The following is an 18,307-nucleotide window of genomic DNA, read 5'->3' as shown; positions in this document are numbered from 1 at the left end:
AAGATTCTTGATGTCAAATATTAAGAAAAAAAAAAACTTGCTTTGAGTAGATGAAAGAGGCAGGATCAAGTTTACGTACCCCTGAAGTGTTATTTTATCAGAGCTTTCATGGCTTTACAAGGTTTTTACTCTATTTTCAATGATTTTTGTCATGCATATACTGGCCATCTCTCTCTCTCCTCTCAAAATTCTAATTGTAGTATTACCCTTTTCTTTTCCACAGATTTGGTGCGAGGTGGTAAGTAAAGAAGGCTACGAAAAATACAGCAAGGACATGCACAGCCCCGGAATCTATCGTGCCAACGGAGTTGCGCAAAACTCCGTCTTTTTCGCAGAGACTTGGAACTGCCCTCTTGGTTCTCCCATGAATCCAGAGAAAAAGTGTCATTTGTGGGTGTAGTGCCATGTCGCAGCTGACAGATGCCTGAAGTGCATAAATTCTTGAATAATTACTTTTCGCTTCATTCCTAAATGGAAAAGTGACAGTTACTGCCAATTTAAAGTTTCACAATATTTGTGACAATTATTTGCCGAGGAACTGCAACATCCAGGAATACATAATGACTCGTTACATTGCACAGCTGTGGGTTCCCTGTATGAAATCGTTTGTACCGTGTTCTTGTAAAATTTATACAGTAGGAGTTTTGGTGAAAGTTTCAAAGCCTTCATGGATTTTTGGCCAATTAAACATCACATCATTGTGCTTCTTTATATACACACAAGAAGAAAAAGTTAAATGCTGTAGTATTTGCTGTTGTCGAAATTGAAGAGACAAAACGATTTTACATTTTTGTACAGTGTTCTTAGAAACCATCGACATGGATGAGGTCAAGTAGATGTAACAACTAACCAGATGTCCCTCTTGTCTAATCTGTTATATCTGTAATTCGAAGAAAGTTATCATACGGTTTGACCTTTTCTTTTTTTACATTTGAAACTGCTGTCACAGCTTGTAAGTCTTTCTGTCCCAAAAGGCAGCGAAAATTGTTTTGCTTATACAACTTTTCAACCATTAGGTAAAGGCAAGTTTCCCTAGAATAACTTGCAAATTAGGATCAGATTTTGTGGTAAAGATGTTGGAGCTGATTCATCATATACATCCTTTTTTATTTTTTTTTTTTTTGTACATAGACCTTTTTCCATGTATTGTTAAATACACTGTCAGCATTCGGCATAATACACTAAAGTGCAGTTCACGCAGATATAAAAGCGTTTATATCATTTTTATTCAAGCATATTCCTAAACTCCATATAAATCTTGTACAGTGTTTTACTCTTGTACAGTATTTAGGTACACGAAGATATTAATACCATAGGTCATCTATTGTCCAATAGAACGTCTAACCATTACAATTCGTTTGAACTAGGATTCAGTTTAATTTTTTTATATAATCAGCCTAGTGTGTTCACGAGCCTTGATTTTATATGGAGTTTGGGTTTATACTTAGATTTATCCAAATAAGGTATGTACCTTTTTCTCTAAATGACTAGCTTGAATTCCCTCTCTCTCCTCTCTTTTCTCTCTCTCTCTCTCTCTCTGTGCTCTCTCCTCTATCTCTTCTCTGTAGCTAGAACAGTTTCCCTTATGAGCAAACCGAGACAGTGATATGGACAATCCTGTGCTGATAGTCAAAGGCTATTTTCATAACATGTTAGTTAATGTTACTAGGGTATCCCCTTATATTTAGATTATCATGTAATATATACTTTTTGTCTTCTAATCGATATACAATATTCTGTGTGTTACCGGGATGAAGGATAAAGGATGAGGTCCTGTACAATTAAGCTATTGCCAGACAAGGGTATCAAAAGTGTAATGCTGTGACCACGGGTACTCCAATCTTCCAGATTTTGTAACAGTAATTCATGAATAACAGGGTCAAAGTTCTGTGGAATCCCTAGATACTGTGAGAATTGAATGTTATTCAATAATATGAATAAGTTTGGAATTACATCTTTAATTACCACTAGTCCCTTTTAACCTGAGTTGGTTGATAACTTTGTCCCCTAATGAATTTTCATAGTTAAAGGGTTGTAACTGCAAAATAAATTTTTCTTAGATCATAATGATTAGGAAAATATTCGATTAACTCAGTCGAGAAGATCAAAAAGTTAATTACTCTCTGACACCGTTGAGCTCTTGATCTACAAAACATGCGTTTTACACCACCTCATCCTTACCAACCTGCTTCCCAACATATTCTCTATAACTGGTGGCTGGATCCACAATCTGTACTTGTAGTAAGAAAAACCTTGAGTTCATACTTTTAAGGGAGCTTCAGTTCAGTATTACTCACATAGTTAAAATTAACGGAAGACAACCCTCTTCAATAGCAGAAATGTGTCTGTTAACAAAGCTTGACTTTAGGAGTATGGACGCAGGTGATTTCCTATTTCCTGTGTAGGCGATATTATGATCATTTATATGGATCTCTGGTGTCAGGTCATGGCTGGTCAAACATTGGCTCTGCTGCCAGTAAATTTCCTCTCTACTTTTGTAAATTTTTTGCTGTTCAAAAACATTCCCATTACTGAGATTCCCAAAATAAAATCTGAACAATATTGTTCATTTCACGATATAATTTTTCTGTAACAATAAATCATCAAGTCACAGAGGACAGTGTTTTTTAAGTGATCTTCGTTAAAGCTAAAATTGTGCACATTATTCACTGAAAAATTCCACGAATGTGTACTTGCATATTCCGTAAAATATATAAAGAAATAAAATTCTTATACAAAACTGATTGTCGTATCTTTCTCCACGTATTAATTTTGAAGATAAAAAATCTGCATTTGAGTTTGACACTAAAATTTCACTACATCAACCCACCGCACAAACACGAGAAAACACAGCGTGTGCTTGTTTGTTATTTCCTTTTTAATTATATTTAAGGTGGGTAGGATATACTTATTTTGGCCATATTTTCATTTTGACATTCCAGCAAATTGTTTTTTTCTGATATAAGTAAAATCTACAAACATTATTTATACAAGACATTTATATCACTCACTGACTAGTACCTCTTTCTAAAGGGCTATCAAAGAAGCCTTTCTCCTGTGTGTACAATGTCCCTGAAGTACTGGTACAATGTCCCTGAAGTACTGGGCACACACGTGAGCCACATAAGGGACCAGATCCTACAGTAGAAAAAAAATGAAATATTACAAAGTAGCAATAGAGAAAAAAATTAAGGAAAAATTTCATTCAAATAACATACAAATATAATGCACACACACACACACACACACACACAGAGAGAGAGAGAGAAAGAGAGAGAGAGAGAGAGAGAGAGAGAGAGAGAGAGAAAGAGAGAGAGAGAGAGAGAGAAGAGAGAGAGAGAGAGAAAGAGAGAGAGAGAGAGAGAGACATTAAATTTTCGTTACTTACCAACTCGCTAGTTTTAGCTTCATACATCTGACACAAGACAAAATTAATAAGATCTAACAAAACACAAGATGACATCACCAGGATTATCAAGAGAGCAAAGAAAACAAAATGCACGATCAATCCTCTGCCAATACTGTATCTGTAAGTAATTGGAGAGAGAAACTTTTCTAGTCTAGTCAAATTAATAATGAGAATAGCAAATGCATGCATTGAATAATGTAAGTTTCCTAAATCTGGGAAAATGGCTATAGTCACACCAGTTCTGAAAAATGCTCTGGACTACCAGGAATTAAGCTCATTTAGAACTATTTTGAATCTATCCTTTTGTTTCAAAAGTGCTTGAATATGTAATTCTTGAAAAACTAGTCAGTCACTTAGAAGAAATACAAGCTTTGCCTAACAACCAATCTGCTTACAGAAATCTATACTCTACGGAGACAGCCATCTGCTCTGTTATAAATGATATGCTGGAAATGATGGATGAAAATAAATGTGGTATTTTAATATTACTCTATCTTAGTGCGCCTTTTGATTCAGTTGTGCATGAACTGCTACTAAATGATCTACGGTCCATCGGCAACCAAGATAAAGCTTTCGGATACCTAAATGACTACTTGGTTGGTAGAAATTACTGTGTGCTAATTGGAAACTCTTATTCATCATACGAACCTTTAAACAGAGGGGTACCCCAGGAGAGAGTACTTCGCCCAATCTTATTCTGCATCTATACTACTGGTCTATCAAAAATACAACAAAGGCATGGTGTGAAGCTCGAACTATTTTCGGATGACACACAATTTTACTTCTCCATAAATGATATAGGTATATGACACTATTGAAACCCTAAACCGAATCCTTGATAGTGTTAAGAGAATGGATGACAATTAAATAACTAAAATTAAATGAGTACAAAACTGAGTTCATGGTGGTAGGTAAGAGAAACAGCGTGAGAAGCTTGGGTGATATTCAAATGAACATAAATAATGACTCGGTGCCAATATCTAGTAAAGTTTGTGATCTGGGTGTATTTCTTGACTGTAACTTGTCTCTCAATGCACAAATAAATAATGTAGTAAAAACTGATGGTTATCATCTAAGAAATATTGCTTTTACAAAAAAGTACCTGGATGAAAATTCTGTAAAGAAACTTGTGATAAACTGTATTATTACCAGCATTGACTACTGCAACTCTATCTATTACAATTTACCAAATGTACAACTTAAGAAATTACAAAACATAATAAATAGAGGAGCAAGACTGATAAAAGTAGTCCCACCTAGAGAAAGGATCACCCCTATACTAATTGATTTACACTGGCTGCCGATTAAAGCAAGATTAAATTTAAAACATGTACAATAACCCCAAAGTTATCAGAACCGGTCGTCCAAAATATTTTAGAGAATTGCTACATATAGCGCAGCCAACAAATCGTGTCGACACGAGAATAGTTACAGAGGGTTTCAAACTATTGGAACCTAGATATATGTCTATTGTAGGCTCCAGACCCTTTAAATATGCAGCCCCGAGACTATATAATAAGCTCCCACAAGACATTCGAATGATTGAAGACATTAAGGCTTTCAAGAGGAAACTGAAGACTTTCTTATTCCATGAGTTGTATGACAGTGACGATTCTACAGTAAATGAGCAATAAGTGATATGAAACGTTGAATAATCTGAACGAACAAGATATAATGACAGTGGAGGTCCTGTAGCGAGTGGGGTTCCCCTGCTATATGGGACTGGATAAAATGCCTAATTCGTTCCAAATCCTACAAAACACCACATTAAATCTTATAATAAAGCTACAGTATAACCACAATGAAATATTGTACAGCCAAATACATTTGAACCATTCAATATACCTAAAATGACAAATTCGTAGATAATTTGTATTTTTCCTAACTATACAAACCTTAGCTATTTAATAGGAGTTATTACTTTCGGCGTAGCTGAAATGACGAGCCATTAGAATTTTAACGAGGGTCTACTACCCCACCGCTACTTAGCGGGGGGTAGGGAGGGTAGCCTGCTTGCAGGTAGTGGGCTATGAAGGTCGTCTGACGCTTCCACACCCCAGCTTCAAGAACCTGCGTCACCGAGAAATTCTTCTTGAAGGCCAGGGACGTAGCTACGCCCCTGACATTATGTGCTCTAGGGCGACGTGACGGAGAAGGGTCTGGATTCAGGGACAGATGGATCAACCTACGAATCCATGTCGAGATGGTGTTCTTGGTGACCTGCCTCTTATTCCTCCCAGTGCTAACAAACAACGCTTGCACCTGGGGACGGATTGCAGCCGTTCTTTTGAGATATAGCCTCAGACTCCTTACTGGGCACAGTAGGAGATGGTCTGGGTCATTTGTTACAGAACGAAGACTCGAAATCTGGAAGGAGTCAAACCGAGAGTCTGGCACCCCCGGATTTTGAGTCTTAGCAATAAACTCAGGGACGAATTTGAACGTTACCTACCCCCATCCCCTTGAATGGGCGATGTCATATGAGAGACCATGAAGTTCACTGACTCGCTTGGCCGATGCCAAAGCTAGTAGGAACACAGTCTTCCAAGTTAGGTGACGATCTGAAGCCTGGCGTAATGGTTCATAGGGAGGTCTCTTAAGAGACCTGAGAACTCGAACCACGTTCCATGGAGGAAGTCTCACTTCCGACTGAGGGCAGGTAAGTTCATAACTTCGTATGAGTAGAGAAAGTTCCAGCGAGGAAGAAATGTCCATTCCTTTGAGCCTGAAGGCTAGACTTAAGGCTGAGCGATAGCCTTTCACCGCCGAGACTGAAAGGCACATTTCTTCCCGCAAATACACGAGGAACTCCACTATTGCTGGAATAGTGGCAACGAGTGGAGATACCCCTTCCACGACACTAACCACAGAAGACTTTCCACTTTGCCTGGTAGACTGATGATTTTCGCAGATGTCCAGACATCCTAATCGCAACTTGTTGCGAAAATCCTCTCTCAGCGAGGAGATGCTGGATAGTCTCCAGGCGTGAAGTCGTAGCGAAGCTACGGCTTTGTGGAAGAGTTTGGCATGTGGTTGTCTGAGTAGATGGTGTCGTGGAGGGAATTCTCTTGGAAGTTCCGTTAGGAGCTGCAGAAGGTCCGGAAACCATTCCGCGTGATGCCATAGCGGAGCTATGAGGGTCATTGAAAGATTGGCCGATATTCTGGTCTTGTTAAGTACCCTCCTCATCAGACAGTACGGGGGAAAGGCGTACACGTCGATGTTGTCCTACCGTTGTTGGAAGGCATCTTGCCAGAGCGCCTTGGGATCTGGGACTGGGGAGCAGTACAGTGGAAGCTTGAAGTTCAGCGCTGTCGCGAACAGATCCACAGTCGGGAACCCCACAAAGTCAGGACTTTGTTGGCTACTAGATGATCCAAAGACCACTCAGTACTCACTATCTGAGACGCTCTGCTCAGATTGTCGGAGAGCACATTCCTCTTGCCTCGAATGAAACGTGCCGATAGTGGACTTCAGTCCATCTCAGTATCTCTATTGCAAGATGGGATAGCTGCTTCGAAAAGGTACCTCCTTGCTTGTTGATGTAAGCCACTACTGTGGTGTTGTCGCTCATCAACACCATAGAGTGACCCGCCAGGTATTGTTGGAACTGTTGAAGGGCCAAGAAAATGGCCTTCATCTCTAGAAGATTTATATGGAGGCACTTTTCTGATTCTGAACACAGGCCTGAGGTCCTGTGGTGTAGAACATGGGCCCCTCACCCTTTCTTCGAAGCGTCCGAAAACAGCATCAAATCCGGGGGGAGGACGAGAAGATCCACTCCTCTTCGTAGGTTCTCGTCTGTCACACACCACTGGAGGTCCGTCCGTTCCGCAGGTCCCATAGGGATCATGACATCAAGGGAATCGTAACCTTGATTCCACTGGGACTTCAGTCGCCACAGGAGGGATCTCATCCTGAGGCGACCGTTGGGAACTAGACGAGCCAAAGAGGAGAGGTGACCGAGGAGACGTAACCAAGATTGGGCTGGAAGCTCTTCTCGTCTGAGGAAAGGACTTGCGACCCTCCTCAGCCTTGCTATCCTGACGTCTGATGGGAAGGCTTTGTGGAGATTGGTGTCTATAATCATGCCTAGGTATACCAGTCTTTGAGTGGGAAGCAGAGATTACTTCTCGAGATTCACCAAGATCCCCAGATCCTGGCAAAGTCCCAGAAGTTTGTCTCGGTGTTGAAGAAGGGATGACTCAGAGTCTGCTAGGATCAGCCAGTCGTCCAGATAACGGAGGAGACGGATGCCGATCCTGTGTGCCCACGATGATATTAGGGAGAACACTGGTGAAAACCTGTGGTGCTGTGGAAAGACCGAAACACAGCACCTTGAACTGGTACTCCTTGTTGTCTAGGCTGAATCTTAAGTATTCCTTGAAGACGGATGGACTGGGATCTGGAAGTACGCGTTCTTCAGATCCAGTGTTCACATGAAGTCTTGCGGTCTCACTGCAAGTCTGATCATGTCTGCGGTCTCCATGCTGAACGGGGCTTGCTTGACAAACTTGTTCAGAGAAGAGAGGTCGATGACTGGTCTCCAGCCTCTACACGCCTTCCTTACAAGAAAGAGTCAACTGAAGAAGCCTGGAGACCCGTCGAGGACCTCTTGGAGAGCGCCCTTCTTCAACATGGTCTGGACTTCTGCCCGAAGGGCCTGCCCCCTTGCTGATCCCATGGCAAGGGAGCTCAATGAGACTGGATTTGTCGTCAGGGGGGGGATGTGGCGATGGCGACCTTGCTGCGTGTTGTCCTGCAGCCTCACGCGTGGGAGGATATTGACGATCGTGCTGGGGATTGCGCGATGGGGAATCCCCGGGGTCGCGTGCGGGAGACTGTTGGCGTGCGGGTAAGGGCGATTGCGACGGTGCGCGCGGCCGAGCGATGGCGCGTAGGAGCGTGCGCAGGAGACATCAGAGGGTGCGCAGGAAGCAGATTGCGTGCGCGCGAGGGTGAATGTTCACGAGTGCGCGGGCGCGCAGGATCCGGATGAAGAGCCCGTGCGGGCGAGGGATCGTGCGCTCTAGATGTTGATGGGCGTGCGCGCAGGAGAGATATCTCTTGCGCGTGGGCGCGCAACTGGACCCTGTGTGCGTTGACGCGCCTCTAGTCGGCGCTCATCAGGCTGGCAATGTATCACTGCTGTGAGAGATGGGCGTGGGCGCGCATCCTCGTGTGCGCGTGTAGGTGACTGCACGCGATTGCGCACTGGCGAGGGATGGTGCGCAGGTGAAGGTAGACAGCGCGTTGGCAAGCGCTGGCGCGTTGGCGAGCACTGGTGTGTTGGCGAGTAGGGGAAGCTTTAAACTTCCCTACTGCACCCAGATCTGAGGATCGTGGGCGCGCAGGAGATCGTTGGCACGCAGGCGAGCGCTGGCACGCAGGAGAATGTTGGTGCGCATGGCACGCAGCAGGTTGAGGGCGCGCTGGCGCGCTTTAGCAGGAACATCGGCAACAGGTGTGCGCTGGCATGCAGGTGAGCGCTGACGCGCTTTATCAAGAACGTCGGTAGCAGGTGCGCGCTGGCGCGCTTTATCAGCAACAGTAGGAGAACACCTGTGCGCTAACTCCAAAACCTCAGAGAGGTCAGTTGAACGTTGGCGCGCATGCTTGGCATGTCGCGTAAGGGACGTATGTGCTAATTTGCACGTACGCCCTTGTTGCCCCGAAGGGACCAGTGCCTGTTTTATAAACACAGGTTTAGTTGGTGCCCACAGCGCATCAGCAGCCAGGAACGGCGACGGCAGGTCAGTAGGTCTGACGGGAGGAAGGTCGGCGTGTCCTTTGCAAGGACGACCTTCCACCAAAGGGGATCGCGAACGATCCGCAGAGAGGTCCAGGGTTGTAGCAGGAACAGTCGGAGATCGATGACGAGGCTACTCTGCGGCGGACTACACCGATGACGACGAACCGAAGAAGCGCCTCCTCACACCCTTATAAGGTGAAGGAAGGCCTCTCCGGCGAAGAGGAAGGCGAGCCTTTCGGCGTATGCGCCTCTGGGTCAACAAGATGACCATCAACAGTCCTCCGAAGAGGAGTCTCTGTGAGTGAACTCCCCCGAGGGGGAGAATCACTGGCAGGAGAGACTGTTGGACTTAGTTCCTCCCTCGAAGGTCGAGCAGAGGGAGAAACTAAGCCTACAGTTATAGCAGGTTGAGCAGTTGCAAAGGTATTAGGAGATACCGCATCGGATACCTCTGCCACCACAACGTCGATGATAGACAGAAGATCAACCTCTGCTAACGTCGGCGATTGCTTGACAGCGGTACCCAACCAGATCATGTCAAACAAGGCTTCCTTGGAGGGCGAACCTTCAAGCCCCAAGGAAGACCAAAGCTGGAATAAATCATTTACATTAACATTTAAATTTAAATCCTCCCCCGGGGGAAGAGGTGGAGCTGCCTCGCTAGGGGAGGCAACGCCATCTCTCGAACCCCGAGATCGGGAAACAGAACCATGGTCTACGCTACCACTCGACGGCTTCCCGTAAGAAACCGATCGAGTGGGAGCTTCGGAGAGGTTGGGCAACGGAAGAAGAGTCCTTGGGATTTTCTCCTTTCGAAGAAATCTTCGAAGGAGAAATATCCCGCCTGGACTTCTTCTGTCGCCGAGAAAACTTTTCCCACTGGGAGGTAGACCACTCCCTACACTCACCACACTTGTTAGTTCTATCACACCATTGGCCCCTACAGGAAGGACAAAGGGTGTGAGGGTCCGTCTCGACCACCGACATAAATGTACCACAAGGGCGGTCGGGTAATCCAGGACATTTGCGCATGATAGCAGAGGCCAACTTCACACTCAAACCTGTAGGAGAAAAAGCAAAAAGACATTTTTCTCCATTGGTGTCGACCTTTTCATTGACAGTCTTGCTTTTATTTTAGCGCATACTAAGTAATGGTCTGTGTCACAATCTGCTCCTCTGAAGTTCCTCTCATCCTGTAGTGCATCTCTATGTTCCTTATTGATAAGAATGTGGTCAATTTGATTTAAGTGTAATGCAGTATCATCTAATGATTCCCATGTCCTCTTGTGAATTTTTATGTGGAAAGATAGTTCCTCCTCTGATAAGGTTATTGGTGAGTGCAAATGAGGCTAATCTATTTCCATTATCATTGGATTCATTATCAAGGTTTTCTTTACCAATTGCTGTGGCATATGCTTGAATTTCTGAACCCACTTTGGCACAGATCACCTGCGACTATGATGATGTCGTGTTTTTGCATTTGATCAATGATACCTTATAGTTCATCATAAAATGTATCCTTTTCATTATCAGTGGAATCTTCTGTCATTGCATATAGACCAATAAAGGGATTTTGACGAAGGAAAAATCTATTTCTGGGCGAGGGACTGTGTCACCCAGTGAAATGCTCCTTAAAGCACCATTTCTATGGCAGAAATACTGCTAGATATACCAGAGAAAAAAAGTTGCATGGAATGCCAGGAATATACCCAGCTCGCTCACCCTTAAAGGGTGTCGGTATAAAAACTGGGGTGTGTGAAACCACTACCAGAGGTCCCTTACCAATTCGACTTCTCCCTCCTCAACATCCCTCGTTACTATGAGGTGTCGTTCTCTACAGCTACTGCTCCCCCCCCCCCCCCCACCACCACCACCACCACTACCACTATCCATCCTTCTCCCATCATTCCTACTAGCACTCCAACCTTGGGCCAGCCTAGAGTGAGGAAAAAGGAGGGTGGGTTCACTGGGCAACACAGGTCCCTCGCCCAGAAATAGATTTTTCCTTCGTCAAAATCCCTTTTCTGGGCTCAACCTGTGTCGCTCCGTGAAATAGTAACAGAGAATTAGTCCCATAAGCTTGGAAATACACAAAAAGTTAAGGAACTGAGTTAAAATTGGAGTAATTTAATTAAGAGTGTTTTACTAATAATCCTTAATATACCAATCTCTTAATTACAGCCCAAATAAAGGTCAATGTTAAGGTAGGGGAAATATGCAAGGCAGGTGTCGCCCTGCTCCTTATTAGGAGACAAGGCACTAAAAGGGAAAAATATGTATGAAGATAGGACCCTGTTATAATGGTTTTTTTAAATCTGGAGGAACCACTATATCTTTAAATCTTCAAAATTCATGCGCCAAAAATAATTGACTGATGTTACTACAGCTTGGATATCTTGGGCATGTGGGACAGATTCCAGCTTGGTTTGTTTAATAAAATAATCTATTGTCTGATTCCTTTCAGGGAAATGGTTACTCCATCCTCTCTAAAAAACAAAGGTCCTGAAAGACTTTTAAGAAGTTCTATTTAAATAGCCTTCCAGAGTGTTAACTGGGCACAGAGGTAGATCCTGTGGAAGTGGGACAATCTTCCATGGGGACCGTCTATTCTGTGGATCCTCATTCTTTTCTAAGAATTTTCTATCTAGAAAAAATAAAATTCCACCAGAAGAAAGAAAATCAATACGATTTGGTTCTCTAGATAATGCCGAGAGTTCAGATATTCTGGCTCCTGAGACTAAACTTATTAAAAATAACGTCTTCCTAAGAAGCGCTATATAAGTGCATGAGTCAATATCAGTGTCAGAATCTAGATCAAGGACATCATCTAAAACCCAGGAAACTGCGTGAGGGCGAGTTACTGGTTTTAGTCTCGTACAGGCTCTCAGAATAGACGAAAAATCCGAATCTGTAAGATTGATATTGAACCCGATCTGAAAAATTTTCTTTAATGCAGATTTAATCATAGTAATAGTATTATTGGCTAGGCCTCCTTCAAAGAAAGTTGTGAAAAGGGAACTACCAGATTCGTAGTCATTGTCCGAACCTCCGAGTCTTCCAGAAATTTGGCTAACTTTCTTACATCAGAATCCTATTGCCGAATGGTAGAATCTCATATATCTGACACTAGGAACAATGTGTTAAGAGGGACAATCTCAGCATCTCTTTGTGTTGCAAATCTTATATAGTCCATAAAGTGAAGGCACTCTGAATTCGTGAGGAAGCAGACACACTGTGAGATAGTACCATCTGTGCTAACTTGGTTCAGGAATCCGCCGAGGTCGGAGTCCTAGTTCCACCAAGAGAGGAAACCAATTCCATTGGGCCAATTAAGAGCAATGCAACCCTTGAAAGTCCTGAGCATGTCCAGGACTTTCATTAGCATGTTTATAGGTGGAATCAGGGAAATCCTCCGTCAGTTGTTCCAATCTATGGACATGTCGTTTGTGACATAGGCCAGAGGTTGGGGGCTACATGACATTGTGGCTTGTGGTTGGATTCCGTGGCAAATAGGTCTACTTGGAGACCCGGAACTTGTTGGCAGGTCCAATTAAATGACTTTTTGTCCAAGGACCATTCTGACTCCCGCGGAGGTATCCTTGTTAGTTCATCCCTAACCCCATTTCTTACTCCCGCCAGGTGAACAGCTGACAGGTGCCAATGGTTCCCTGTTGCCATTGAAAAGATAGCTACCATCACTTGATTTACGTGACTTGATTTGGAACCTCCCCTGTTTATGCAGTGGACTATCACTTGGCTGTCTAGTATTAGACTGATATGTTGTTTCTGTGATGGGGAAAGTCTTATTAGAGTCAAGAACACTTCCATGACTTCTAGGATATTGATGTGTAGTTGTCAGAGTGTCACTGTCCACAACCCCTGGACCTGTTCGTATTGGGAATAGCCTCCCCAAGCACTCAGGGAGTCATCTTGATGGACCACCAATGTTGTCGCTGGGAATCGTAAAGGTACTGAGTTTGCTAGGTTTTTTACCTTCGTCCATGGTTGAAGTCTTTTCCATAGTGTTGGTGGAATCCGAGAAATTTTGTCTCGATATTTCACGTTTGCTTTGGACCGCCAAACTCGATTGATGTCTTTCAGCTTGACTCTCAGTAGTGTGTCTGTTACTGAAGCAAACTGGAGTAAACCTAGGATTCTGTCTTGGTTTCTCTGGGTTGTTAGTTTGTCCTTGAGAGATCCTCTTGTGTTTCTTACTATCTCTATCCTCTTCTGTGGTGGAATCGATCGCTTGTGTGTGGTCAGGATCCATTAAAGACCTAACCACTGGAAGCACGTTGCTGGAGAAAAACGGGACTTTTTGAAATTTATTTGGAAACCTAAGTATTCCAGAAATTTTATTACTTTGCCCAGATAAACCAACCGTCTAGGTAAGCCACTAACTGTATTCCTTGAGTCCTCATCTCTTGGACTACTGTCTCCTCTAACTTAATGAATAACTTGGTCGCTATGTTGAGTCCGAATGGCATCACTTTGAAGGTGTAAGATCGTTTGCCTAGCTTGAGTCCTAGGAAAGGACGAAAAAGCCTTGCTATCGGAACATGAAAATAAACACCTGTAAGATCTACAGTATAGAGGTGGTGACGGCCCCACGGGGACAAAAGGTCCTCACCTGTGAGACGGACAGCATATGGAACTAGTTGCATTGAATATATACATTCAAATAGGACAGATCTAGGTTACTCTTCGTTTGTCCGAGTTTTTCTTAGAGACACTGAACAAACGTGCTTGAAATTTTTAAGCATATTACCTCTTTATTGCTTTCTTCAGAAGATCTCCTGTGTAAAGTGTTAAGTCTGCCGTTGGAATCTGATAAAAACTGGTTGGTGGAGGGGGCTTTTTTCATCCCTCTCCACCCCAGAACTTTCATTACGACGCTGTATGCCAATTGCTAAACCCCTAACGGCTCCGAAAGAGGTACAGCCTTCCTCCTACCTGGGAAGTCCTCTATGCAGGAAGACTCCCCTAGCTCTACTACCTCTCGCATGCGTATTATATCCGTGAAACACTTCGTGTGTTTCGAAGGAAGGATGATACGCCAGAGACGCAATAAATGGAGTAGTGGCTATCGGTTGTTGGGGTGGTTGGCTTACCCACACATATTGATTTTGTGGCTGGGTTCTTGAGGTGGAAGGTTGGCTCACCTGGGATGCTGGCATTGCCTGTAGCACATCCTGAGCCTGTGGCCTTTGGAAGGACTGTGACTTCCTTGGTCATCTCCTGCCTCGTGATTGCTGTCCGGTGGGCTCAAATTTTCTTTTTGGAATTAGACCCCACTGGACTCTGAGGCTTTGGTTGACTCCAGTTGCTTCTCCGAGTTTACCACGTACTCCGGGAAGAAGTCCGCTCCCAAGATCGAGGCCTTAAGTCAGCAGAGATCAAACATGATAAAAGTATATATATATAAAATAAACTAAAGAAATTAAATTCCGCCGTGACACCCAGCAGAAAATAGCGTGCTTAATCTAAAGGAAATAATACGAAATAGCATTCAAAAAACATGTTACGCCTCTGTCATGAAAAAATAGACTTTATTATGAGTTCCCAACACATGGGATACCCACCGGGGTGGGGAGCGTAAGCAAGAAGTGACAAGCAGACTAGAAACAACCATCGAAGTCCGTAGACTCTGGAATGCATGAAATTAAATGAATTAAACCTAATGACAGGAAGGGCGAAAATAGATATCATTGTGGAGCCGGAAAACATGCGTAAATCCGGTGCAAAAACCCAATGCTACGTAAGCAATGTAGCGCCGGCAGAAATGCGTCACTAAAAACAAATGCTATGTATTAACTCTAACATAAACTATCATCTCCGTCGCAGCCTCTCTCCCTCACGAACCAACCATCCATAAAATTACGTTAACAAATATAGGATATAGTAAGGTATCAGAACAGAGTAGGATGTCTGAATCCGATCAAAGAAAGATAACTACCATTAGTAGATACGATTCACAAAATATCGCGGCCCTCCGGGACGGGAGGAATTAATAACACGGATGGATAACCTGAGACATAAACTATAATCTGCGTCGCAGCCCCTCTCTCTCTCTCTCTCGAACCAACCATCCATAACATTACGTAACAAATATAGGATAAAGTAAGGTATCAGAACAGAGTAGGTTGTCTGAATCCGATCAAAGAAACATAACTACCATTAGTAGACTCGATTCACAAAATATCACGGCCCTCCGGGACGGGAAGAATAATAACACAGATGGATAACTTGAGAGAGAGAGAGAGGGGGGGTGGGGGCGCTAGGCGAGGCGCATACGCTACTCGCGATGACGCAATGAGCGAAAGAGCCAGTCCCCACCCTGGGTGACTTCTAATTCTCTAAAAGCATGTGACCTAAGCCTACCCCCCTATGTAGGGAGAGGCGAGAGGCGTAAAGGGGGAGAGGACACCCAGGGGGAGGAGACTGGCTCAAAATCAGGTGACCACTGTGATGGGGGGGGGGGGAGGAAGACCTGATGCGAAGCACGCAAACAAAAAAACCCATATAATGGCAGTCGTTACACAATGAAAAACAATAAAAAATGAAATTCAATAAATAGGCTAAATCTGCATATTGAGAAAATGGGAGAAAAAGGAACACGGCGTAAAAGGAATAATAGCAAAACCTTACAATTTCGGGTACTAGCCGACTTGGAGAGGAAACTATACCATTTTAAACAAAAACTAGTCCTCCAAAATCGGGTAAAATACTGATCTCGACAGGCAGGACTAAAATTAATGAAAACGCGTTCCGATTCCCCGTAAAAACTGAAAAAAAAAAAACCAAGAATTCTCGCATGAAAGGCTACCGACCAAAGCCGCTAACTAACACTGTACAAATAGCCTAAATAAAAGATAAAATCATGCCAAAATGACAAATTCGTAGATAATTTGTATTTTTCCTAACTATACAAACCTTAGCTATTTACATGGGGTAATTACTTCGGCGTAGCTGAACGACGAGCCATAAAAGTTTTAACGAGGGTTTCCTACCCCACCGCTAGTTAGTGGGGGTAGGGAGGGGTAGTTAGCTACCCCCCCCCCTCACACACACCGGTGAAAGGCTCACTTAACTTAGAGGTAGGACTTATCTTGGGGGACAGGGCTGGTGGGCACATAACTGTAAATAGCTAAGGTTTGTATAGTTAGGAAAAATACAAATTATCTACGAATTTGTCATTTTTTCCGTAACTGAAATACAAACCACGCTATTTACATGGGGTGACTTAACCCTTAGGAAGGGTGGTAAGTACCCTGCCATACTGGCTTTGGCTTGCCCGGGGACCCCGAACCCGAGTTTGAATGAGCTCATGGGTTGAGGGGGCCCTGCTCCTTGCAGGCAGTTGTGAGACTGCTGTGGCCTACATAAGCTGTGTGTGAAGGTGAGCAGTGACTCGTCCTAGGAAGTTGACCTGGAGTTCTTCAGATGGAAATCTAGGCTAAGACTCTCCCAATACCACCTCGTCAGGGTATGGGGACATGACAGTATTACAACTTAATACTAGGAACACAAGGGAGCATGGTTTACCTGCAGAGGTTCGAGGTCAGCTGTGCAAAGGAACCAGGATGCTGTTTTTCTCCAAGGGAGGAGAGGATGAAGAAAAGAAAGGGGCCAGACAGATCTTTTCATTAACACAGACTAAAAACAATGCCCTCAACCTTCTGCTACTTGTCCAATAAGGAGCCTGAGGTTAGACCAGCTGTTGTGCAGCCACCACAGGGCCGATAGAGAACGTATCGAGCCACCTGTGTGTCACGTCTTGCAGGTTGTGGGCCGTGAAGGTGGTCTGACGCTTCCACACCCCAGCTTGCAGGACCTGCGTCACCGAAAAGTTCTTCTTGAAGGCCAGGGACGTAGCCACGCCCCTGAAGTCATGTGCCCTAGGGCGACGTGACGGAGGAGGGTCAGGATTCAAGGCCAGATGAATTACCTTGCGAATCCAGGCCGAGATGGTATTCTTGGTGACCCTCCTCTTCGTCTCCCCGGTGCTCACGAACAAGGCTCGCACCTGGGGGCGGACTGCAGCTGTTCTTTTAAGATACAACCTCAGACTCCTGACTGGGCACAGTAGGAGATGGTCTGGGTCATCTATTACAGAACGGAGACTCGAAACCTGGAAGGAGTCGAACCTTGGGTCCGGCACTCCCGGGTTCTGAGTCTTGGCAACAAAATCAGGGACGAAGCTGATCGTTACCTCCCCCCCATCCCCTTGAATGGGCGACGTCGTAGGAGAGACCATGAAGTTCGCTGACTCGCTTGGCTGAGGCCAAAGCTAGCAGGAACACCATCTTCCAGGTAAGGTGGCGATCAGAAGCCTGGCGTAATGGTTCGTAGGGAGGTCTCTTAAGAGACCTGAGAACTCGAACCACGTTCCAAGGAGGAAGTCTCACTTCCGACTGAGGGCAGGTAAGTTCGTAACTCCGTATGAGGAGAGACAGTTCCAGCGAGGAGGAAATGTCCATTCTTTTAAGCCTGAAGGCCAGACTTAAGGCTGAGCGATAGCCTTTCACTGGCGAGACTGAAAGGCGCATTTCTTCCCGCAGATAAACGACGAACTCCGCTATTGCTGGTAAAGTGGCATCGAGGGGAGAGATACCTCTACCACGGCACCAACCACAGAAAACTCGCCACTTCGCCTGGTAGACTCCTGCGGATGACTTGCGCAGGTGGCCAGACATCCTGTTCGCAACTTGCTGCGAAAATCCTCTCTCTGTGAGGAGATGCTGGATAGTCTCCAGGCGTGAAGTCGAATCGAAGCTACGACTTTGTGGTAGATGTTGGAGTGTGGTTGTTTGAGTAGCTCGCGACATGGAGGGAGCTCCCTCGGGATCTCCGTGAGGAGCTGCAGAAGGTCCGGGAACCACTCTGCATGATGCCATAGCGGAGCTATCAAGGTCATCGAGAGATTGACCGATGTTCTGGTCTTGTTGAGTACCCTCCTCATCAGACAGAACGGGGGAAAGGCGTACACATCGACGTTGTCCTACCGTTGTTAGAAGGCATCCTGCCAGAGAGCCTTGGGGTCCGGGACTGGGGAACAGTACAGCGGGAGCTTGGTGTTCAGCGCCGAAGCGAACAAATCCACCGTCGGGGAACCCCACAAAGTCAGGACTTTGTTGGCTATCTGA

The 18,307-nt window shown here is 44.6% G+C and overlaps 1 protein-coding gene and 1 pseudogene across 1 annotated transcript in view; one reads left to right on the top strand and one right to left on the bottom strand.

Moving 5' to 3' along the window:
- LOC137631599 (endothelin-converting enzyme homolog) overlaps positions 1-550 on the top strand; it is a 122,907-nt gene extending 122,357 nt beyond the window's left edge. Inside the window, exon 20 of the mRNA XM_068363470.1 lies at positions 224-550. Within this exon, the coding sequence (XP_068219571.1) occupies positions 224-400 (177 nt within the window). The 3' untranslated portion in view covers positions 401-550. The remainder of the gene's footprint in view (positions 1-223) is intronic.
- Positions 551-3,083: 2,533 nt separating this feature from the next.
- LOC137638259 (ATP-dependent DNA helicase DDX11-like) overlaps positions 3,084-18,307 on the bottom strand; it is a 104,018-nt pseudogene continuing 88,794 nt past the window's right edge.

Source organism: Palaemon carinicauda, chromosome 3 (assembly GCF_036898095.1).
Source record: "Palaemon carinicauda isolate YSFRI2023 chromosome 3, ASM3689809v2, whole genome shotgun sequence".
NCBI classification, from domain to species: Eukaryota; Metazoa; Arthropoda; class Malacostraca; order Decapoda; family Palaemonidae; genus Palaemon; species Palaemon carinicauda.
Note: the sequence above shows the minus strand (reverse complement) of the source record. Positions and strands in the feature narration are given on the sequence as shown.